We start from the raw sequence: 24,819 nt of genomic DNA on the forward strand, positions 1-24,819 counted from the left end.
ATTAAAACTACATCTTGTCCTGCAAAAAACAAGCCCTCATGTCACGACATTGACAGAAAAATGAAAAATACGGCTCTTGGAAAGAGACTGTGCAAAAAGAAATAATTTTAGTTCAAAAGTGTTTTTATTGTGCTAAAGTGGTAAAACATAAAAAAAACCTCTACATACAGTGAAGGAAATAAGTATTTGATTCCTTGCTGATTTTGTAAGTTTGCCCACTGTCAAAGACATGAACAGTCTAGAATTTTTAGGCTAGGTTAATTTTACCAGTGAGCGACAGATTATATAAAAAAAAAAACAGAAAATCACATAGTCAAAATTATATATATTTATTTGCATTGTGCACAGAGAAATAAGTATTTGATCCCCTACCAACCATTAAGAGTTCAGCCTCCTCCAGACCAGTTACACGCTCCAAATCAACTTGGTGCCTGCATTAAAGACAGCTGTCTTAAATGGTCACCTGTATAAAAGACTCCTGTCCACAGACTCAATTAATCAGTCTGACTCTAACCTCTACAACATGGGCAAGACCAAAGCGCTTTCTAAGGATGTCAGGGACAAGATCATAGACCTGCACAAGGCTGGAATGGGCTACAAAACCATAAGTAAGACGCTGGGTGAGAAGGAGACAACTGTTGGTGCAATAGTAAGAAAATGGAAGACATAGAAAATGACTGTCAATCGACATCGATCTGGGGCTCCATGCAAAAATCTCACCTCGTGGGGTATCCTTGATCCTGAGGAAGGTGAGAGTGGGCAAACTTACAAAATCAGCAAGGGATCAAATACTTATCTCCTTCACTGTATGTGGTATCTTCGTAATCGTACAAACCCATAGACTAAAGGTAACATTTTATTTACACCGCACAGTGAACGGCGTCCATTTAAAACGCATAGAACAATGGCGGAAAAAAAGTTAATCGAAAAATTATATCTACCCCAAAGTGGTGCCATTAAAAAGTACAACTAATCCCGCAAAAAAAAAAGTCCTCATACAGCTATGTTGATGGAAGAATAAAAAAGTTATAGCTCTTTGAATGCAACTATAGAGAAACAAAAAAAATAGCTTGGTCACTAAGGGGTTAAAGGGGTTGTTTAGTTTACAAAACCCATTTCCATATACTCTTTTAGGTATTGACGGTCTGTGTGCCATAGTAGGCCAACAGGTAAATACCCTCAAGCTGCCTCGTGCTGATTGGTCAGCATCAGGAGAAGGGATCCTAGTTGGCTACCGACAGCAAATTAGCAGATAGGGAGCCATATCTCACAACAGTGGGCCATATCTCTGGAATGGGAGGGTCCAGGCGAAAAAGAAAAACCGCGCTGGAATCGGGGAGATGCTAGTCAGGTCAGTTAACCAGTTCATCTTATGTGACCTTGTGACATGTCCTCTATAAGCGCATCCACGTTTTCCTGTTTGTGTTTTACATCGCTTTCTTCTCTCTGCGATTGGCTTGTTTAAAATGTTTCTGGTAAATTTTAACCAGTTTTCTATAATACAAAAATGGTGTCATTTATGTATCGTATTACATCTTTATTCCTCTTAGTCTGTATAACCAGGTTAAGAAATATCGACCATTTGTTCCCAACAGGCCAGTCCTATGAAATCAGGATGTTGGATAATAGAAAACTAGGAGAATTGCCTGAATTGAATGGCAAGCTAGTTAAGGTGAGTGTCTGAAGTTTTATAGTGTACATTTTATCAGAAAGTTTAATTGCATACATTCAAACATACCACAAAAACGATAGGAATTACATTGCTGGAAGGCCGGCATCTTTTTATCATAGTCTGGAAGTCAGCAGGAAGCGGATTGCTAATTTTAATGGCTACGTAAGTAAATGACTGAAATCTCCTAGGAAAAGAGTTCTTCTCGTGTACCCCATGCTTAGGATCTTGTATTTACCTTGTATCCCCTCGTGCAGAGCATCTTCAGAGTGGTGTTTCATGATCGGCGCCTGCAGTACACGGAGCACCAGCAGCTGGAAGGCTGGAGGTGGAACCGGCCTGGAGACAGAATACTTGACATTGGTAATAAGACAACTAGTCATTCAAAGCAAGTTCGCAATGTATAAACACACTACCTAAATCACTTGTGTTGATATAAGCATCTCCTTCAGTTTTCTTTTAACCCCTTAATGACCGGGCCTGAAAAGACCTTAATGACTAGCTAAATTTTTCTGTTTTTGCCTCTCTGCATTTCAGCAGCCATAACTTTTTTTATTTTTTCATTGACGTGGCTGTATGAGGCCTTGTTTTATGCGAGAGAAATAGTATTTTATCTTTCCCACAGTTTGGGGGGTAAAAAAAATTTTTTTTACGTCGTGCATATAGGAAAAAGCGATTCTCGGAATAGTTTTTTTTGATTATTTTTTATCCCGTTCACATTTCATGCTAAATAACCCATTAGATTAATTCTTCAGGTTATTACGGTTGTGTAGATACCTAATATGCGAAGGTTTTTTGTTTTTATTTAGTGTAGGGGCAATAAAATGTATTTAATGCAAAATAAAGACTCTTTTTGGCACTTTTTTTTATTTATTTGTTTTGTTACTTTTTTTTTTTTTTTTTTAATCCCATCAAGGGATAACTTTATTTGTAACTTTATTTTTTACTTGTAATGTATTAGCATACTTCTGTATGCTAATACATTACACTGTGTCACTATGACACAGGCTACTGATCGGGCAGCACATAGTGTGCCCGAACAGCAGGCACACGGAACAGACAGCCCTGGGGTCCTTTGTAGGTCCCCAGGGCTGACTGCAGAGGGATTCCCCATTGTTTGATCGCATCACTGGAATCCCGGTGATGCGATCAAAGAGGGGAATTCCCTTTGATCATGCCGCGGTCACGGACCGCGGTAATCAAAGGGTTACACAGCTGGGGTCCGAATGTTTGCCCACCCCAGCTGTGTTCAGGAGGCTGCTCTAAGATCAGGAGCTGTTAGTAACAGCTCCTGCTTAGAGGACGAGCGTTCACACGAGCGCTCATCAGCCTGATCTACAGCGACGCCAAAAGACGTCTCTGTAGATTAAGCACCCGCACCGCCTGACGTCAAAAGACAGTGGGCGGTCGGGAAGGTGTTAAACTAGTTTTGCTAAATCTCCTTTCGTGCTTGACTTTGCAAGTTGGCGTACTGTTGAAAACTAGAAGGCCTCATGCACATGAATGTGTTTTCTGCGTCCGCAATTCACCTGAAAATCTGCAGGTGAATTGCGGACCCATTCAATGCTATGGGCCCATGCACACGACCGTGGTTTCCACGGTCCGTGCACTGGCTGGGAGCCTGGACTGCAAAAAGATAGGACATGTCTTATTACGGTCCGTGATTTGTGGGCGGCCCGCGGATGACGCCGCAATCATGGGCCGTGCACACCGCTACAGTCGTGTGCATGAGGCTTAACCTTACTGCAAATCTGAGCTAAGGGGTATAATATCACAATTTTGTTAAAAGTTGTCTGTGTTGCGGAGAGTGTAAGGAGGAGATCTGCGCTGTCTCTTCTAACGCTTTCCATGATATGGCTGTTTGGGATTTCTTGGCTGAGTTTACGCCATAACATTATGATTGGGGGTCTGACCCTCTGGTTCCCCTGCCAACCACGAAGGGGTTAAGTTCTTTTTACCTTGCAGAGTGGTTTTCTCATCTGCCCTGTAGGGAACTGCAACACCGCTCTATTTAAGTGACTGGTGCAGATTTGCCCCTTTAATGACCGGTTGACAGGTGCGCCTTTTATTCTGAGGTCTCTTGGGGGGCTATTTCTACATTGTCTAATATTTTTTCATACCTGTTCATATGTTGAAAGGTAATTTTTTTAACTTTTTTTTTTTTTTACTTTCTCCCTTACCAATGATTTCAGATATCCCTATGTCTGTGGGTATCATTGACCCAAGAGCGAATCCAACTCAGCTCAACACTGTTGAATTTCTCTGGGATCCTGCTAAGAGGACGTCTGTCTTTATACAAGTAAAGAGCTTCTTATTCTGTAGTTTACATATACAGAACTCGCTTAATTAATAAATTTTACCAAAGTCTCTGGTGCAACACTGTTTTTATATTGGACTGCTTGGTGCTTTACTTCAGCACATGAAAAGTGTCTTACAGTGAGTGTGCCACGTTCAGGATAAAGAAGGTTTGGCCACACATCCTCTGTATTATTTCTGGTTTAATAGAGGATCGTACTATGCAGTAAATACTTTTGTTTTTCCCTAGCAGCTTTCCTATGAACAGTGCATGTCCTGTGCTGGAGAGACAATCCTGGTTTGAAGTTAGACAATTAGTATTAAAGTATTATAAAGATGTCCTAAAAGAGGCATCTCCGACTATATTAGTCAGAGGGTAATACTCCTGCCAAGAGCGGCTGTTGCTCTAGAGCAAGTCCACCATGTATCACATAGTCACTCATTGGTGTAATAGTACATGCTGGATCCCCGGAAAGGGGGTTTTCTTTTCTGGGCAACACCTTTTAACCCCTTCCAGATATCTAACATATAGGTACTGCTTCAGGATCTGAGCCAGCTCCATATGCAGTGGGTGTCAGCTGCATATTACAGCTGACACCCTGGTCTAACGGCCGAGATCGGAGATCACTCTGATTCTGGCCGCTAACTACTTAGATGCCTCGGTCAAAAGTGACTGCAGCATCTAAGCGGTTAGACAGATCTAAATTTTGTATCGTACTGATACATTTGTAAAAGTTCTTCAGTACTTTAAATGGTAACTTAAATAGTGCCATTATAAAATACAACTCCTCCTTAAAAAAAAAAAACAAGCCCTTATACGGCTATGTCGATTAAAAAAAAAAAAAGTTATAGCCCTTGGAAGCTAGGAATGATTAAATGAAAATGCGTAAACTTACAATAGCAGTTACAATCACTGACCGTTTTAGTAGTATGATTGCACTATGTAAAATAGCCTGTGTAGCTTAGGCATAAGTGCAGGAGGGAATCTTCATATCTGTGACCAGCTTTACAGTGGTCTAGAAGGAACTTCACTAGGGCAGGGATGGTTCCCCTTAGATCTCGGCATTTTTATAACATTCTCTTTTAAAGCTGGACTTAGTGGGTATTGTCCCTTGACACACTGATCGAAGGAGGAGATGAGAAAATGGGTATTAAGGGATTCCCCTCCCCTGTCGGACACCCACCTCCCTTTAAAAAGAGTCAAGGCTCTGTTGAAGCTGGACATTTTGAGCCCACTTGGTTCAATTGCATGCATGGCACCCTCATTGTGTCTAGTGGGCGTATGATTGCTCCGTTTTAACAGTATGAAGAGTCCTGGTAAAACAGGCACAGAGTTGCAGCACATCTGAGACAGCTAGTTTTTAATATTTGTTCTTGTAAGTTTCATTCTCGACGGAACAGGGCGATCAGATTGGTTGCGAAGTACAACACTGTCTATACTAGTTTTTATTCATGAGGCACAATATAGCGAGCCCTTTTTGTAAGCATGAATAAGCAAAACTGCTTCGTGAATATTCACTAATTGTAGTATTTTACTGGATCTTCTGTATTTTTGTATTGTTAGGTACATTGCATTAGTACAGAATTTACCATGAGGAAGCACGGGGGTGAGAAGGGTGTACCTTTCCGAATCCAAATTGATACTTTCAAAGAGAATGACAGCGGAGAGTATACGGAGCACCTGCACTCGGCCAGCTGTCAGATCAAAGTGTTCAAGGTATGTTGGTTTTTGTAGCGGGCAGCTACTCTACGGAGCATTTACATCTCTTTGGTATAATTTGTGTTTTATTTCAGGACGTATTATTGCCAAAACAGATTACATATATAATTTACAGCTAATTCACATTTTATTATGAGTTTTGTTTGTCAAGTGTTTCATTCTCATGTTCATCGTGGAAATGTCTTTTATGGGTGCCGGGCGTACACGCTTGGTGCCCAGCCTTTTTTGACTATTCATCAACGCTAATGGACCCGTTAAGTCTGAATAGCCGGAAATCTTCTGCAATATTTTGGGGGGTTTTATCTTTTGAATACAGACAGTACCAAAACACCACATAGGGTGGGTTATAGGACTTTGCGGTTATGAGTTCAATATTTTCTTTCTTGACTGCAGCATAATTGGAAATGTATGTTTTAAAATGGCTTTAGGCCTGCTTCGCGCACAGAATATTTCTGCCAATTTAAACAGCATCAAAAAACGCTTCTAAAAACGCCAGCGTTATTAAAATGGAGCATGCATTTTTAGTAGCAGTTTTCATTTGGTGTCCTTTTGTACATGCTTTTTTTCTGATGTTTTCAAGTTCTATAGAGAAGCCCTTGAAACGCATACAAAAAAGCCATACCCGGAAAATGCTGCGTTTGGGAAAGAAACGCCACTGACTACAAAATTGCCTCAAAAACACCACAGTTGTGTTTCGTGAATTTGATATTTTACTATAGACTTTAACGTAACTTCCGTCCGCACTAAAAAATGCTGCGCGAAACGCTGTATGTGAGTCCATCCGTAAGCCATTTTCAAGACACACAACTGGTCGTCATCAAAACATCTAACGCAGCGTATATGCATGAGACGTTCAGCTCTCAGGCCACATATACTCTGTTATAACCTCTAAAAGACCATGTAACATAAATGTTTGGTGTGTGGTTCTAGGCTTTAAATCCACGCCCCTGTAAGGCCGGGCTCACACGAAGCGCAAATACTGCATATTTTCCATAACGGATTTCATTGCAGAAAATCGGCAGCATATTACAGTAGCAGCAAAGTGGATGAGATTTGAACAAACCTAATCCACACGCTGCATAAAAAACTGCAGAGAAAACATTCATAACTGCGGTGCGTTTTTTTTAAACCAAAGCATGTCAATTTATGTTGCAGAATCGCTGGTTTTCTGTTGCGGGTATCCCCCATTGAATTCAATGGGGAGTTAAAATCCGCAGCAAATTGCAGATGTTGCTATTTTTGCAGCAGAAAAGCTGCGATTTCACTGCAAAAATTGCAACTCAGAAAAAAATTAAAAACCTCATACTAACCCAGATCTCTCTGCTCCTGTGTCCCGTCCGGCCTCCAGGGATGACTTTTCATCCCATATGACTTCTGCAGCCAAACATAGGCTGCATCAGTCACATTTGACAAAACGTCATCCCAGGAGGCCGGGCTGCAGTCCAGACTTTTTTTTTTTTTGTACTGCAATTTTTTTTTAGACGGAATTCCCTGTGGCGTCCAGGGCAGATATGCTGTGTACAAGGGTTGTTGTGATACCAGAATTTGGGCTTCGATACCGATACTTTGTGTAGTATGGCTATTTGGATACCAAAACGATACTTTTCCAACAGTAATAAAAAAGAAGTTCTTCCATTTTCTGATGTGAGGCGCGTGGTGTGATGAATTTTGAATGTGCCTCACATTAATAGTAGTTAATCCCATCATGTTTCTCCGTCATAATGGGTTAATGTGTGAGGTACATGATGGGGTTAATTACTATTAATGTGAGGCACATGGAGGTTAAATTCATCACAATAAGTGATAGAAAGCCGTTTTTATTTTATTTTTTTACAGCATGCACATCATAACGCAAAAAAATTGTTGTAAAGGTTACTACGGTCGCGCCAATACCAAGTATGTGTATTTTATGTATTGAGACTTAATTTAATTTTTATTGTAGAAAAGGTGTATGTGTATTTTTTTTAATTTAACATTACTTTTGTTTTTACTTTATTCTAAAACTTTAATGTACTGGCATATATCTATATGCCAGTACATTAGCCTGTGTACAGATAGAACACAGGCAGTTGTTAGGGCATACTTTGGTATGTCCTAACAGGAAATATGGTCAGACAGCCCTGGGGTCCTTCAATGGACCCTGTGCTGTCTGCCCATATATGGTATGTCCCTCAATCACGTCACAGGGATTCATTAGTGCAGCGCTGGTCTCATCACATCGTTTGAGGGTGCACGGCATCGAAACCGTATCGACGTTTCGATTCATCATGCATCCATACTGTGTACTTTTATGCAGCTTATCCACCCTGTGTGAACATACTCTAGATGTACGGCTCAGGTTTAGAGCTCCTGCAATCTAGCAGGAGCAGATTGGTCTATTAGCGGTAATACTGTTGCCTCTATTGGGCCTGGCTCACGGCATTAGCTGAGCTGCTAGATTTTAGCAGACCCAGATCAGGTCTGTCGGATACAAATGTCAAGAGTGGGGGCTGTCTTCACCGGTGCCTGGGTCTCCTTGGAATAATAATTTTATATATTTTTTTTTATATTACATAATATGTACCACAAGAGGTCATAAGACCGCTGGGGGATATCTATATTTCCCCCAGAAGTCTTTTATGACTTCTTGGGTTATATATTATGTAAAAGAGAAGAAAAATATACACACCAATACATTATAAGAAAAAAAAATTATTCCGCCTGTGCCAACCCAAACGCTCTATTGTCGCCCCGATACCATACACGTAGAGCAGAACGACCAGAACAAAACTCAGAACCCATTCTAATGCTCTTATTTTCTTGTGAATTTGCAAATTTAAAAAATACAAATTATTACTTATTTATTGTTTTACTCTTTTTACAATTTACCCATAAAATGATGGCAGACCATTGTTTGCCAGAAATGTGATTTGTAAGGTTGTTCCGGCAAACAAGCGTATGGCATGATCGGCCAATTGTGGCTGATCATTTGCCACTTTGTGCAAGCCCTCTCTGTTTTAAATTTAAAAAACATAAATTACCTCCCTGATCTGCTGGTTTTGTCTGGCATGTTGGTGGTCGGTCGGTCATACATACGAACGATCAGACCTACAATTGATCGTCCGCAGTCTGGCGGATACTTATCTTGTGTATGGCCTACTATAGGGTTGAGTTCATTTAGTGCCAAGACCTTGCATCCTTTTGGAGAATGGTGAGGCTCCCAGCAAATGTGGATCGTTTGTTTAGTCAGACAAATTTACATTTGCTTAACATGGACCACCCCTTTAATCGCTGATCAGGTTTATTGGCTCATTTATTAATGCATTCATTCTAGAAGCACACAATAGCTCATTCTAGGAATTTGTCATCTGCATGGCCACGACTGGTTTGACTGCTATTCTGCTACATAGACTCTTTTCATGCCAGACTTTAGCTTTTTGTGCCTCAGGTGGTTTTCCTTCATGTAAATAGAAATGGCAATTTTCCAGTTGTGAACCTTCATCTACTCTTGGCAGTTGACTCTTATGCACTAAATATTTAGAACAAAGGTACTGTAATGAAATCTGCAACAAGAGCTCGTCACCCCGTTCGCCCTCCGACTGGTTTTTCATTTTATGCTGTTGCAGTAGTGGCGTCTGCTTACCGTGTTAGATTTGTTTAGTAAAATCGGGATTCATTTTTTATTTTCAGTATGTGAAGATCTTGTATTGACCTTTTTGAGTACAAATCTCTAAAAAGAATCCAAAAACTGTACAACGCTGTTTTGATTTGATTTTTGAAACTCCATAGGTTACCCTCTAATCTGCAGAGAAATAATCCACTATATGTGAATGGGGATTTATAATACCCCATTGACTAGCATTTTATTGTAAATTCTTCCCCGACAATCTGCAAAAAATTTGCCAAGTTGTGTGTGACCTGAACTACACAACTGAAAATGTTGGGTAGACCATATCAAAGAAGCCCAGTGTATAAGGTATCATCTTTCTTAAAAACCGGGCAGCAGTCCTTAAAAACTAGGCTAGGCTCACCCTACGCTTGAGCACTACTTTCAGGTTATATGCCATAAAAGGCTCCCATGTTCGCATCCAGTGTGCCAAACATACGGTAAAATAATGTCCTTACATACGTTTGCCCGTTTACTTTTTTTCCAGATCAACTGTACTAAATAATGTAGCCAACATATGCTTTTTATTACAATTTTATTCAGAAAACATGTCAATAGGAGACCACATTTGACATATATTACTATATAGGTTTACAACTCACTGACAATGGGATCAAATTTACAACATCATCTCACAGAAGGCCATACTGAAACTACATTTTGTGTTTTTTTTGTTTTTTTTTTATTAAGCGTCACTTGGCCAAGGAAGTTTGCGACTTTGTTACCTATAGAATAATTGTAGTATTGCAGCGCTTTTCACATCCTTTGCGCGCATACTTGTCACTGCAGACTCAGTATAACTTACATCATCTTCCTACTTTTTCAATAGAAGAACTTCTCTGAAGTAGTAGTCGTCTTTTTTCACTTCTCATTCCTAGAAAGGTTGTCGGGTTAACGCCAGTGCATGTTGCTTTAAGAACTTTCTGCATTTCTGAGTTAAGTGTAAGACCAAGATATTTCTGATCCTGAGGGCTTTGGTGACCTTGGGTCAAGGGCAATGTTAACAGCTCCTTGAGGAATTTATTAAGCATGCCAGTAGATATTAATTTAAAGCATGTGCATGTTAATTTAGAGACTGTAACATTGTTTTGAACAGTGAACCTACTTTGGAATTCGTTTTTAACCATTGAGCTTCTTAAGGGGCTGGGCTGTTAATGTTTTCACTATTTTGCGGTAGACTGCCCAATTGAAAAAAAAACTTAAGGCCGGGATCACACGCAGTTTTGATTCAGTTTGTTGGCTGTTTTTTTTAATTTTTTATGCCAAACACAGGAGTGGACACGCAAGAAAGAACATGTATCGGTCTTTTCTTTATACCTTCCCATTACTTTTGGGCCACTTCTGGCTTTGGCTCGAAAAACAGCCGAAAACTGAGGTTCTGGCCTAAAAAGTCAATACTCCAATCCCATGGTTTTATTTAAAGAGAGATTGTAACCTTCATATCATAAATGCAGCCATATATTGACCTATTTATAGCGGGTCGGTCAGATATTTATGCTGCGATGTCTCAGAGCAGCATAAAGTGACTGATTTCAGCGTGCGGTCACTAATTCGTTAATGTTACGTAGTCATTGAGTATTTAGAATTTATACTTGCCGTGTGACTGAGTCAAGTGTATTCATGTACTCGTGCTGACCCCCCTCCCTCCAGCCACTGATTGACACTTTTCTTCCTATGCGCAGTAATATTGTTCCCCATCATTGCCCTGTTCAAACAAAGCAACTATCAGCCGATGAACGGGCAGACGCTTGTTGATTTTGTTCATGCAGTCAATAAAATGGTCGCTAGTCTGTAACAAATCTCTGTGTAAACATGGAATTGTGCTGCTGACATATATGGGGACGAACGATCCTAGTAATGATCACTTGTCCCCATACGTTGCCGATCAATGCTTATTGAGAAGAGCAGACTAGCACCGATCCACGAGCTGTCTCGCCAATCTGTGCTTGTTTGCGCGGCCCATGTCGGCCATGTAAATTGACCTTAATGATTGGTTATCTCTGCTCCTGGTCTTACGGTTAGGTGCCAAAAACAAGTGTGTGGTGTGTTGTGTGTGTGTGTGTGTGTGTGTGTATAGCCCAATTGTTTTTGTGGCAGCCATGTTATTCGTTTAAAATGGGTGCTGGGACTTGCTCATTCAGAACATCTATGTCCATCTCATCTGGACCTTCACCAATGTGACCTTCTGACCTGTCTGATTTGACCCTTTTTGTTTTATTTCTGTTTGATGTGGTTCTTGTGTTTTTAATACACTTCTAGCCAAAAGGAGCAGACCGAAAACAGAAAACTGACCGAGAAAAGATGGAAAAGCGAACCCCACAAGAGAAGGAAAAATATCAGCCTTCATACGAGACCACCATTCTAACAGAGGTAAATGGCTTATTCAATTGTTTTTTTTCTAGTACAGTTGTCAAAATTATTGTCACCATCTCTCCAATTTAATCTCTAAATTTATTGTGTATCAGTTAATATCCATAGACCGTAAAGGTATTCGGTATGTTAAGCAAAAAGCCCCTAAACATTCATGACCTTGAAATCTGGGATATTAGTGCAGTTTAACAAAGCGCAGAAAGCAAACGACTAACTTTGGAGGATCTCCTCTAACCTTCATTACCGTTCTATTTAGGGGAAGAGCGGAAAACCACTCAGTCCATTTATCTAAGAAAAAACGAAACGCAAAAAAATCCCAACAATTCTTTTCTCTTTTTTTTTTTTTTTTACATTTTACATTTTTTTTGTTAATCTCATATTGCAAATAGAATAATTATTTCTCAGCTTTGTGTGTCCCACTAGAACACACACACACACACACACACACACACACACACACACACACACACACACACACACGTCTGACAGTAAAGGTCCTTTTATATGGATTGATACTCTGCCCGATAAGCGTCGACCATGTCGATCAGTGCTCATTTGCTATATTTGGTGGAAGCAATGATCGCGGCTTTGCACATTTTTAATCTCTTCTACAGCACATCCCGTATTTACACAGGGAGATGAGTTACTGACAAGCAACAAGTTTTTTGGCCAGATTAAAAATGCAATCAGCCGACGAATGTGCGTTTGCTTGTTAACTGGCTGATCCGCTGCCTTGTACTCGTTCGCCCGATCATTGGCCGATGTAAAAGGCAACTGGCCACCTTAACACAACTCGCTGCAGCAGGAACCCCCCCCCCACCCCCATAAAAAAAACATGCAGACAGACAAACGGTGTGGACAAGTAAATCATGCCACAGTTATAGACATTATAGGATATTACAGTTTAAGCAAAAAAAGTTATTCTTGTATAATGAAAAGGTAATACAATTTTCCAATATACTTTCTGTACCAATATGCTTCAGTTTCTTTCAATGTCTCTGCTTGCAGTGATTCAGTTGGAACTTTTATTGCTTACTTCCAGGGGATACAAATCTTTCCTGGTCATGTGATGGATCCAAAAGCACAGGGCTGATTACAGTTACGATGGATATACAGATTAGACAGCCAGTCTACTGTTCAGATGGTTGTTCGGCTGCTGAATATTTAGGCCAACGTCTCCATACACATTTCAGATGATATTGGCCATTAGTCATAAAATATGTTGATACATGTCCAACGAGACAAGATTACCAGCCGTTGTATGGCTTGAAGTGATGTAACCTGCTTACACTCCTATGTGGATTGGCATTTACGGAATGATCATCCGTGGTCACGCATGTGACCCATACACATTCCAATACACGAACAAAACTTTCTCACATGGCCAACCTGTTTTTTTTTTTTGTTTTTTTTTTTTATAAGATTACTGTCGGCCATCAGTCCGTTAAATTTAAATTTTTCACTTGCATCAACTTTTGTCTAATGTATATGGCCACCTTTACAGTATCTGTATCAGATCTGTGTATTATCATATGACCAGGATAGATTTTTATCCACTGGAAGTAAACAATAAGTTATTTTTGAATGCCTGCAAGCAGAGATCTTAAAAATCATGAGGAATTGGTGCAAGAATGATTCCAATTGTGGTCATTTTGTTCATTCTATTGGACCTTTGTTGTTTACAGTGCTCACCGTGGCCTGAGATCACTTATGTCCCAAATGCTCCCTCCCCTGGATTTAACAGTTCACACAATAGTTTTACAATTGGTGAAGGGTAAGTTGTCTCCTGCTTTCATTCTAACAAGATTAACTATGCTTTAACTCTAACTGGCCTGGTTTTGGAAATGGTTTATATTTTAAATATTATTTTTCAAAGAAGGAACGATTTAGTTGCAAACATGCAATTGTATTTCAGTTTTTCAAGTTATATAGCCTTCGTCCAACTTTAATATATATATATATTATAAAAATCATTACACCATAATATGTGAGTCTACTGTCTATACTTGACCACCCGCCTGTACTAGGAACGTCCTGAATATTCGGGTATGACTGCTGCATCCTTCAGCTTTGTGTTGCATATCCTAGAATCCAGTATTGTAGTGTCTAACTAAATCCTAACCACTTCATGAGCTGAGAAAATGTGGTTTTAAAGCGACCCTCCGGTTTGCAGAAAAAATGTCACTATACATGCAGAATGTATAGTTAAAGAGGCTCTGTCACCAGATTTTGCAACCCCTATCTGCTATTGCAGCAGATAGGCGCTGCAATGTAGATTACAGTAACGTTTTTATTTTTAAAAAACGAGCATTTTTGGCCAAGTTATGACCATTTTTGTATTTATGCAAATGAGGCTTGCAAAAGTCCAAGTGGGCGTGTATTATGTGCGTACATCGGGGCGTTTTTACTACTTTTACTAGCTGGGCGCTCTGATGAGAAGTATCATCCACTTCTCTTCAGAACGCCCAGCTTATGGCAGTGCACGGACACAGCGTGTTCTCGAGAGATCACGCTGTGACGTCACTCACTTCCTGCCCCAGGTCCTGCATCGTGTCGGCACCAGAGGCTACAGTTGATTCTGCAGCAGCATCAGCGTTTGCAGGTAAGTAGCTACATCGATTTACCTGCAAACGCCGATGCTGCTGCAGAATCAACTGTAGCCTCTGGTGCCGATGTGTCCTTGCTCGTCCGACACGATGCAGGACCTGGGGCAGGAAGTGAGTGACGTCACAGCGTGATCTCTCGAGAACACGCTGTCTGCACTGCCAGAAGCTGGGCGTTGTGAAGAGAAGTGGATGATACTTCTCGTCAGAGCGCCCAGCTAGTAAAAGTAGTAAAAACGCCCCGATGTACGCACATAATACACGCCCAGTTGGACTTTTACTTTAAACACGCCCACTTGGACTTTTGCAAGCCTCATTTGCATAAATACAAAAATGGTCATAACTTGGCCAAAAATGCTCGTTTTTTAAAAATAAAAACGTTACTGTAATCTACATTGCAGCGCCTATCTGCTGCAATAGCAGATAGGGGTTGCAAAATCTGGTGACAGAGCCTCTTTAACATATCTGGTGCCCTCATTTTTAACCCCGTCCCACTCCTGGTCGTACTATTAGGTCATGGTAGCTGTATCGTTCGCGCTCCATGACCTAATAGTACGTCTCTGGAGTAACGGCCTTTTCGGCCGTCCTCCCGACACATACAGGAGCTGTGACAGCTGCTGTCTCGTACAGCAGCTGTCACAGCTCCTACAGCGGGGACCGATCGCTGTGTCCTTGCTGATTAACCCCTTAAAAGCCGCGTTCAATAGAGATCGCAGCTTTTTAGGGGTTAAGCTGCCATCGCCGGCCTGCTACACGATAGCGGCCGGCGATGGTGACTATGGCAACCGGACACCAAACAATGGTGTCCGGCTATGCCATCGACGGAAGCCTAGTGGGTCCTGACAAAGTCAGGACCCACTATGCTTGCTGTCAGTGAGTAGCTGACAGTTCTAATACACTGCACTACCCATGTAGTGCAGTGTATTAGAATAGCGATCATGGCCTCCTGCCCTCAAGTCCCCTAGTGGGACAAAGTAATAAAGTTAAAAAAAAAAGTAAAAAAAAGATGTGTAAAAATAAGAAAATAAAAGTTTTAAAAGTATTAAAAGTAAAAATCCCCCTTTTTCCCTTATCAGTCCTTTTATTATTAATAAAAATATATAAACAAATAAACGATACATAATTGGTATCGCCGCGTCCGTAACGGCCTGAACTACAAAATTATTTCGTTATTTATCCCGCACGGTGAACGCCGTAAGAGAAAATAATAATAAACCGTACCACAATCACAATTGTTTGGTCACTTCACCTCCCAAAAAATGGAATAAGAAGAGATCAAAAAGTCGCATGTACCTAAAAATGGTACTGATCGAAACTACAGTTCGTTACGCAAAAAAAAAGTCCTCGCACGGCTTTATTGATGGAAAAATAAAAAAGTTCTGGCTCTTAGAATAAGGTAACACAAAAAGTGAATGATTTTTTACAAAACTTATTTTATTGTGCAAACGCCATAAGACATAAAAAAAAAACTATAAACATCTGGTATCGCCGTAATAGAATCGCCCCGCAGAATAAAGTGAATATGTCATTTATAGCGCACAGTGAATGCTGTAAAAAAAAAATTGAATAAAAACACAATAGTAGAATTGCTGTTTTTTTTAGTCACCACGCCACCTAAAAATAGAATAAAAACTGATCAAAAAGCTGCATGCACCCCAAGAAAACTACAATGAATTCCTCAAGGGGTCTAGTTTCCAAAATGGGGTCACTTTTGGGGGGTTTCCACTGTTTTGGCACCACAAGACTTCTTCAAACCGGACATGGTGCCTAATAAAAAGGAGGCCTCAAAATCCACTAGGTGCTCCTTTGCTTCGGATGCCGGTGCTTCAGTCCATTACCGCCCGAGGGCCACATGTGGGATATTTCTCTAAACTGCAGAATCTGGGCAATAAGTATTAAGTTGCGTTTCTCTGATAAAACTTTTTGTGTTATAAAAAAAAAATGGTATAAAAAGGATTTTCTGACAAAAAAAAATAAATAAGTAAATTTCACCTCTACTTTGCTCTAAATTTCTGTGAAACACCTAAAGGGTTCATAAACTTTCTATATGCTGTTGTGAATACTTTGAGGGGTCTAGTTTCTAAAATGGGGTGTTTGATAGGGGTTTCTAATATATGGGTCCCTCAAAGCAACTTCAGAACTGAACTAGAACCTAAAAAAATAAATAAATGAGGCAATACTTTGCTTCTTACATTATACTGATAATGAGCCGTGCCCACCCAGAGATGACCCCAGTTTTGACCGTTTGTATAAACGGAGACCCCTATTAGAACGTTTCAGTGCCCGGTTTTCCCAAGTATATACCCACAAGAATTGTATTTCTATTGATGAGTCCTTGGTACATTTTAAAGGGAGGGTTCAATTCCGCGAGTACCAGCCGGGTAAGAGGGCAAGGTATGGCGTGAAGATGTATAAGCTGTGCGAGAGTGCATCAGGGTATACCTACAGATTTAGGATATATGACTGAAAGGACACCAGTATTCAGCCCCCAGAATGCCCCCCCCCCCCCTTACTGGGAGTTAATGCAAATATTGTGTGTGATTTGGTGCACCCACTGCTGGACCAGGGTTACCACCTCTACCTGGATAATTTTTATACCAGCGTCCCACTCTTCAACTGCCTCGCTTCCAGAAGTCCTGCGGCATGCGGCACTGCTAGAAAAAATCTGAGAGGCCTCCCTAAGACTCTGCTTGGGCAAACAAGGAGGGGTGAGAGCAGGGCACATTCTAGCAGCAACATATTGTGTGTCAAGTACAAGAGAGATGTCACACTAGTACCCATGTACCAGTAGGAGGTACCAGTACAGAGACCCCCAAACCAGACTGCATCCTGGACTACAATAGGTACATGGGAGGGGTGGACTTGTCAGATCAAGTCCTGAAGCCCTACAGCGCCATGCGGTGTGGTATAAGAAGCTGGCCGTGCACATCATACAGATGGCGTTGTACAATTTGTACGTGCTACATCGATGTGGACGGGAACTTTCCTGGAATTTTAAGAGGTGATTATCAAGAACCTAATCTTTAGGGACCAAGAAGGGTGGGCACCCAGTACTTCTGGGAGCGAGGCCACACGCATCGTACCAGGGCAACACTTTCCAGGAGAAGCATCCCAAACTGGCAAGAAGGGAAAAAGTCAAAAGAGGTGCAAAGTCTGCTATAAGAGGGGGATAAGGGAGGACACAATATATCAATGTGACACGTGTCCCGAAAAACCAGAGCTCTGTATGAAAGTGTTTTAAAATTTATCATACAGCCCTTGGTTTACCATTTACCCCAATTTTACTTACCCTGATGTACTCCGCACAGCTTATCCCCCCTCATCTTTCCCTTCTGAGCCCTGCTGTGTGCCCAGATAGCAGCTAACAGCCACATTGAGGGTATTGCCATACCCAGGAAAACCCACATTATAGTTTATGGGGTGTATGTCTCCGGTCAAAATGCTCACTACACCTCTAGATGAATGCTTTAATGGGTGTAGTTTCCAAAATGGGGTCACTTCTGGTGGGTTTCCATTGCTTTGATACCTCTGGGGCTCTGCAAATGCGACATGGCACCCGAAAACCAATCCAGCTAATCTGGACTCCAACAAACACATAGCGCTCCTTTCCTTCTGAGCCCTCCCATGGGCCCAAACGGCAGTTTATCACCACAAATGGGGTATTGCCGCACTAAGGACAAATTGGGCAACAAAATGGGGTGTTTTGTTCCCTGTGAAAATAAGAAATTTTGATCACAAATGACATTTTTTGGGAAAAAATGACATTTTTTTAATTTTACATCCCAATTCAAATAGGTGCTGTGAAAAAACTGTGCGGTCAAAATTGTAACAACAACCATAAATGAATTCCTTGAGGGGTGTAGTTTCCAAAATGGGGTCACTATTGGGGAATTCCTACTGTTTTGGCACCTCAACACTTCTTCAAACCTGGCATGCTGCCTAAAATATATTATAATAAAAAAAAGGCCTCAAAATGCACTAGGTGCTCCTTTGCTTCTAGGGCTTGTGTTTTATTCCACGAGCGCAGTAGGGCCACATGTGGGACATTTCTAAAAACTGCAGAATCTGGACAATACATATTTAGTAGTGTTTCTCTGGTAAAAGCTTCTGTGTTAGAGAATTTTTTTTTTATAAAATTGAAATTCAGCAAGAAAAATGAAATTTGCAAATTTCACCTCCACTTTGATTTAATTCCTGTGAAATGCCTGAAGGGTTAAAAAAAACTTTCTAAATGCTGTTTTGAATACTTTGAGGGGTCTAGTTTTTAAAATGGGGTGTTTTATCAGGGTTTCTAATACATAGGCCCCTCAAAGCCACTTCAGAACTGAAGAAGTACCTTAAAGGAAATGTGTTGCCAGCAAAAAATTTTTTTTTTTTTTTTAGTTAAACAATTAGTGTGTAGGTGATTAAACATTGTTCTAATTTTTTTTATTTTTTTCATGAGTCAGGAAATATTATAAGTTAGATTCTAATTTATAATATTTCCCAGCACTGGTCACTAGATGGAGCAATTCCCAAAATTGCAGCATTGCATATGGTAAAGCAACCACATTGCTTTATGCTGCAAAATTGGAAAAAAATCCCTCGCTCTAGTGAGCTCTCAGAATCCCCCCCTCCTTTATCCTGGCTAGTGCCGGGAGAAACGAGGGGATTGAACGGTCTAACCTCCTATACTGTGTGTCGCCATTTTTTGAGCTAACACACAGTGTAGAAGGTTTACATACACTAGTAAACACACACTGAAACACGAACATACATAGAAATCACTTACCTGCTCCTGCCGCCGCTGCTCCCTCCGGTCCGTCCGCTCCGTCTGCTGCCGCTGCTCCAAGTGCTCAAGTCCGGAAGCCGCGACCGGAAGTAGTAATCTTACTGTCCGGCCGCGACTTCCGGTCTACAGGAAAATGGCGCCGGACGGCGCTCAGTTCAACTTGGACTGTGTGGGAGCGGCGCATGCGCCGTTCCCACACAGACGGCGTACACCATAGTGGATGGAACGGGCCCCGTTCGCATTCACTATGGGACTGTAGCTGCCGTATTCCATGTCTGTATGTGTCGTTAATCGACACATACAGAAATGGAAAAAAAAAATGGCAGCCCCCATAGGGAAGAAAAAGTAAAAAAATAAAAAAAAGTAACACACAAATACAAAAGTTTTTAATAAAACACTAACATCAAACGGATATAAAAAAAATGTTTTTGGTGACACTGTTCCTTTAAAAAAAGGCTTTTGAAATTTTCTTAAAAATATGAGAAATTGCTGTTTATGTTCTAAGCCATGTAATGTCCAAGAAAAATAAAAGAATGTTCAATAAACGATGCCAATCTAAAGTAGACAAATGGGAAATGTGAACTAGTAACTATTTTGGGGGGTATAACCGTCTGTTTTACAAGCAGATGCATTTAAATTCTGAAAAATGCTATTGTTTCAAAATTTTCTCTAAATTTTGCAATTTTTCACCAATAAACACTGAATATATCGACCAAATTTTACCACGAACATGAAGCCCAATGTGTCACGAGAAAACAATCTCAGAATCGCTTGGATAGGTTAAGCATTCGGACGTTATTACCACAAAGTGAAATATGTCAGATTTGAAAAATGGGCTCTGAGCCTTAAGGCCAAAACTAGGCTGCGTCCTTAAGGGGTTAATGTTGGTGCCACGGTTTATCCCATTCCATATCATACAGTGTGTTAAAATTCTGTTTTTGCAACCCACTGTACAGGGGAACGGGGAGCTGCCATAGTGGCTGCTGGCTTTAATAGAACTAGGGTTATCCGTGTCTATTCACTGGGACAAACCTGCAGCCGTTATGACCCCTCTCTGGTCCCCTGTGCATGTTGTAGCGGCTGGCAGTATTAGCACTTGATGTGCTGAGAGACACTGATTTTTACATTCATGCAGAACCCCTGGTCTTTGTGTCAAGTTGTTAAAATGTTTCTATTCAGCTGCTCCTTTGTGACATGTTTTTGGGAATGATAGATGACATCACAGTTGTCACATTGGTGTCCTTTTCTCAGATTGTGGAATGCTATGACTGGAATCACACGTGCAGTTTTCGTGGCACTTTTGGTGCAGTTTTTTGTGCCAAGCCAGAAGTGTATCCAAAAAGAAGGAAAAGTATAAAGGAAAGACTGATACTTCTCTTTTGTTTCCACCGGCATTATAACTGCCACGAAAACTGTGTGTGAGATTCCTGCCTAATTCTGCCAAGTTATTAGGGTCTACAGTAATAAATTATTATTGCATAACTAGATAGATAGGTTTATAGAAAATGCTCTTTAACCCCTTAGTGACCAGCCCATTTTAGGCCCTAATGACCAAGCTATTTTATTCGTTTTTCTATAGTCGCATTCAAAGAGCTATAACGTTCTTATTTTTTCGTCTACATAGCTGTATGAGGACTTGTTTTTTGCGGGATTAGTTGTGCTTTTTAATGGCACCATTTTTGGGTACATATAATTTTTATATTAACTTTTATTAACCTTTTTGGGGGGGATTATAAAAAAAAACTGAAATTCCGCCATTGTTCTATGCGTTTTTAAATTGACGCCGTTCACTATGCGACGTAAATAACATGTTACCTTTATTCTATGGGTCAGTACGATTACGGCGATACCACATGTATAGAGGTTTTTTATGTTTTACGACTTTTGCACAATAAAAACACTTTTGAACTAAAATTATTTGTTTTTGCATCGTCGCTTTCCAAGAGCCGTAATTTTTTTATTTTTCCATCAATGTAGTGATTTTTTGGGCTTGTTTTCTGCGGGACAAGACGTAGTTTTGAATGGTACTGTTTTGGGGTGCGTGGGACTTATTGATTCATTTTTATTATGACTTTTTTGGGGGGCAATGGAAAAAAATTGCAATTTCGCCATGGTTTTTTGCGTTTTTTTTTTTACGGTGTTCACTTTGCGGTTTAAATTACATATTAACTTTATTAATGGAGTCATTACGGTCGCGGCGATACCACATATGTGTACTTTTTTTTTTTTTTTTTACACTTTTACTAAATAAAACCACTTTTTATGGAAAAAAATGGTTTTATTTATTTTTTTACTGTACTTTTTATTATTTATTTCACTTTGATGACTGATTTTATTAGTCCCACTAGGGGACTTTACTGTGCGATATTCCGATCGCTGCTATAATGCTCTGGTATACTTCGTATACCAGAGCATTATTGCCTGTCAGTGTAAATCTGACAGGCAATCTGTTAGGACGCGCCGGAGGCACGTCCTAACAGGAATATGTCCAGGGCAGACCTGGGGGCTTTTATCAAGCCCCCGGCTGCCATGACACCCCATCGGAGACCCGCGATTGCATTCGCGGGCCGCCGATGGGTGACAGAGGGAGCGCACTCCCTCTGTAAACAAAGTTAAATGCCGCGGTCGCTATTGACGGCGGCATTTAACGGGTTAAACGGCTGCGATCGAAGTAAACTTCGATCGCGGGCGTTGGAGCAGGAGCTCAGCTGTCATCAGACAGCAGAGCCCCGGCTCCTGCCTGCACGGGAGACCCGTGCAGGACTTAGACTAGGCTGACGTGAAAAGGCGTCAGCCTAGCCTAAAGCCCATTAGTGAATCACGTAAAAAGGCGTATTAGTGGTCACTAAGGGGTTAAGGTCAGAATGACGCACACGGTATTGATGTCTTTTTTGGGTTAGTGGAACCGAAGGGAAGGTGTAAAGAAAAGACTGATGCATCTCCTTTCTTTTGTGTGTCCACTCCTTTGTTTGGATAAAAAAAAAAGCTGAGCCAAAAACTGCACCAAAGCTACGTGTGTGATCCTTGCCTTAACCCCTTCCCTCCTCAGCCATAAGTTGTAGTTTTTTCATGGAACCATTTAATGTACCGCATAATGTATTGGGAAGCTGAAAAAAAATATTTGTGGGGTGAAATGGGCAAAAAACAGCGATTACGCAATTTTTTGGGGGATTTTGTTTTTACGGCATCCATCAGGCGGTAAAAAACGATAAATTCACCTTATTCTACAGGTTGATACGATTACGGCGATACCAAATGTATGTTTTGTTTTATGTTTTACCACTTAAAAAAAAAAAAAAAAATTACAACTATTTGCTAAATTAAACAAATCTTTTGTCGCCATGTTCTGAGTAATAACTGTCATTTTTCCATCAATTTAGCTATGTGAGGGCTTACATTTTGCAGGGCGAACTGACTAGTCTTCACCGATAACTTTTTGGGGTATATGCGACTTTTTTCTCACTTTTCATTTAATTATTATTTTTTGAACGCTGAAGTGACCAAAAAACAGCAATTTGCGTATTTTATATTGAAAAAATGTACGCCATTAACTGAGCGGGTTAAGCAACGTTATATTGTGATAGTTTGGACTGTTAAAGACGCGGCGATACCAGTTATGTTAACTTTTATTTTTTTTAACATTGACTTAGGGGAAAAAATGTGAAAAGTTTTTTTTTTTTAACTCTTAATACTTTTTTTCTTTGGAACATTAGTCCCCCTAGGGGACTTACTTCATCGCTTTCATGATATACTTCAATATTAATGTATTGCAGTATATCGTGATTCTGACAGTTTCCAAGGTGTACAAACGTGGCAGACCTGGGGGCCTTTATTAGGCCCCCAGTTTGCCATAACAACCGTTATAACCGGCCGATCGTGCCGTGGGGAGGGGGGGGTGATGGCTTGTTTGAGGGAGCGCCCCTCTGAATCGAACACTTTAAATGCTGTGTTTGACCGTGGCATTTAAGCTGTTAAATGGGCGGAATCAAAGTGATCTTTGATTCCACCCATTGCAGTGAGGTGTCGACCGTATTACACAGCCGTCACTCCATACTTCCCCTTATCACATACAGTTACGTGATAATGCGTTAAGGGGTTAAAGAGGCTCTGTCACCAGTTTAGAAGTGTCCTATCTCCTAACTAATCTGATCGGCACTGTAATGTAGATAAGTGGTTTTTATTTTGAAAAAGGATAATTTTTGGGCAAGTTATGAACAATTTTAGATTTATACTAATTTGTTTCTTAATGCCCAACTGGGCGTTCACTTTTACTTTTTAAGTGGGCGTTGTAAAGAGAAATGTATGACGCTGACCAATCAGCGTCATACACTTCTCTTCATTCATGTTTAGCAGTACTCGCACCACAGCGAGATCACGCTGTGCTGTCACATACCCCCACAGTAACTTTACCGAAGTGTCTTGAGAGTGAATAGACATTGCCTCCAGCCAGGATGCGATGTCTAATCACACTCCCGACACTTCGATAAAGTTTCTGTGGGACTTACAGCACAGCATGATCTCGCGAGATCACTCTGTGCTGTGAGTACAGCTAAACATGAATGAAGAGAAGTGTATGACGCTGATTGGTTAGCGTCATACACTTCTCCTTACAACGCCCACTTGGTAAAAAGTTAAAATTAGCATAAATCTAAAATTGTACTTCTATAAAATCTATAATTGCACTTATAAACTGGTGACAGAGCCTCTTTAAGGGCTTGTCCAGTTTATAAAAAGATGTCTGCTTTCTTCCCCAAAAATTTAAAATGCCAAACCTGTTAATAGATTGTATCTGGTATTGCAGCTCAGCTTCATTGAAGTGAAAGGGACTTAATTGTAATACAACACACCACCTATGGTCACGTGTGGTACTATTTTGGAAGTTAGCAGACATGTTTTTCTTATCTCGGACAACCCCTTTAAACTTAAAGAGGCTCTGTCACCACATTATAAGTGCCCTGTCTCCTACATAAGGAGATCGGCGCTGTAATGTAGGTGACAGTAATGCTTTTTATTTAAAAAAACGATCTTTTTTCACAAAGTTAGGAGCGATTTAAGTTTATGCTAATGAGCTTTCTTAATGCCCAAGTGGGCGTACTTTTACTTTCGACCAAGTGGGCGTTGTACAGAGGAGTGCATGACGCTGACCAATCAGCATCATGCACTCCTCTCCATTCATTTACACTGCACTAGCGATATAGATATATCGCAATGTGCAGCCTCATACACAAGCCCTAACATTACTACAGTGTCCTGATAATGAATACACATGACCATCCAGCCTGGACGTCATGTGTACTCAGAATCCTGACACTTCTGAATCTTTTTTGTGAGATTCCAGCAACGGATACGAGGTCTCGGAGCTAAACGAGATTTGGTGTCACTTGCCGGAATCTCACAAAAAAAGATTCAGAAGTGTCAGGATTCTGAGTACACATGACGTCCAGGCTGGATTTCATGTGTATTCATTATCAGGACACTAGTAATGTTAGGGCTTGTGTATGAGGCTGCACATTGCGATATATCTATATCGCTAGTGCAGTGTAAATGAATGGAGAGGAGTGCATGATGCTGATTGGTCAGCGTCATGCACTCCTCTGTACAACGCCCACTTGGTCGAAAGTAAAAGTACGCCCACTTGGGCATTAAGAAAGCTCATTAGCATAAACTTAAATCGCTCCTAACTGTGAAAAAAGATCGTTTTTTTAAATAAAAAGCATTACTGTCACCTACATTACAGCGCCCATC

The 24,819-nt window shown here is 40.6% G+C and overlaps 1 protein-coding gene across 1 annotated transcript in view; it reads left to right on the top strand.

The window, feature by feature from the left end:
• The window catches only part of TFCP2 (transcription factor CP2), a 79,353-nt gene that overhangs the window by 29,261 nt on the left and 25,273 nt on the right, over positions 1–24,819 (top strand). Inside the window, exons 3-8 of the mRNA XM_075851941.1 lie at positions 1,596–1,672; positions 1,927–2,032; positions 3,862–3,968; positions 5,529–5,681; positions 11,590–11,700; positions 13,386–13,474. Coding sequence (XP_075708056.1) covers positions 1,596–1,672; positions 1,927–2,032; positions 3,862–3,968; positions 5,529–5,681; positions 11,590–11,700; positions 13,386–13,474 — 643 coding nt within the window. The remainder of the gene's footprint in view (positions 1–1,595; positions 1,673–1,926; positions 2,033–3,861; positions 3,969–5,528; positions 5,682–11,589; positions 11,701–13,385; positions 13,475–24,819) is intronic.

The sequence above is a fragment of the Rhinoderma darwinii genome, chromosome 2, assembly GCF_050947455.1.
Source record: "Rhinoderma darwinii isolate aRhiDar2 chromosome 2, aRhiDar2.hap1, whole genome shotgun sequence".
Lineage (NCBI taxonomy): Eukaryota > Metazoa > Chordata > Amphibia > Anura > Rhinodermatidae > Rhinoderma > Rhinoderma darwinii.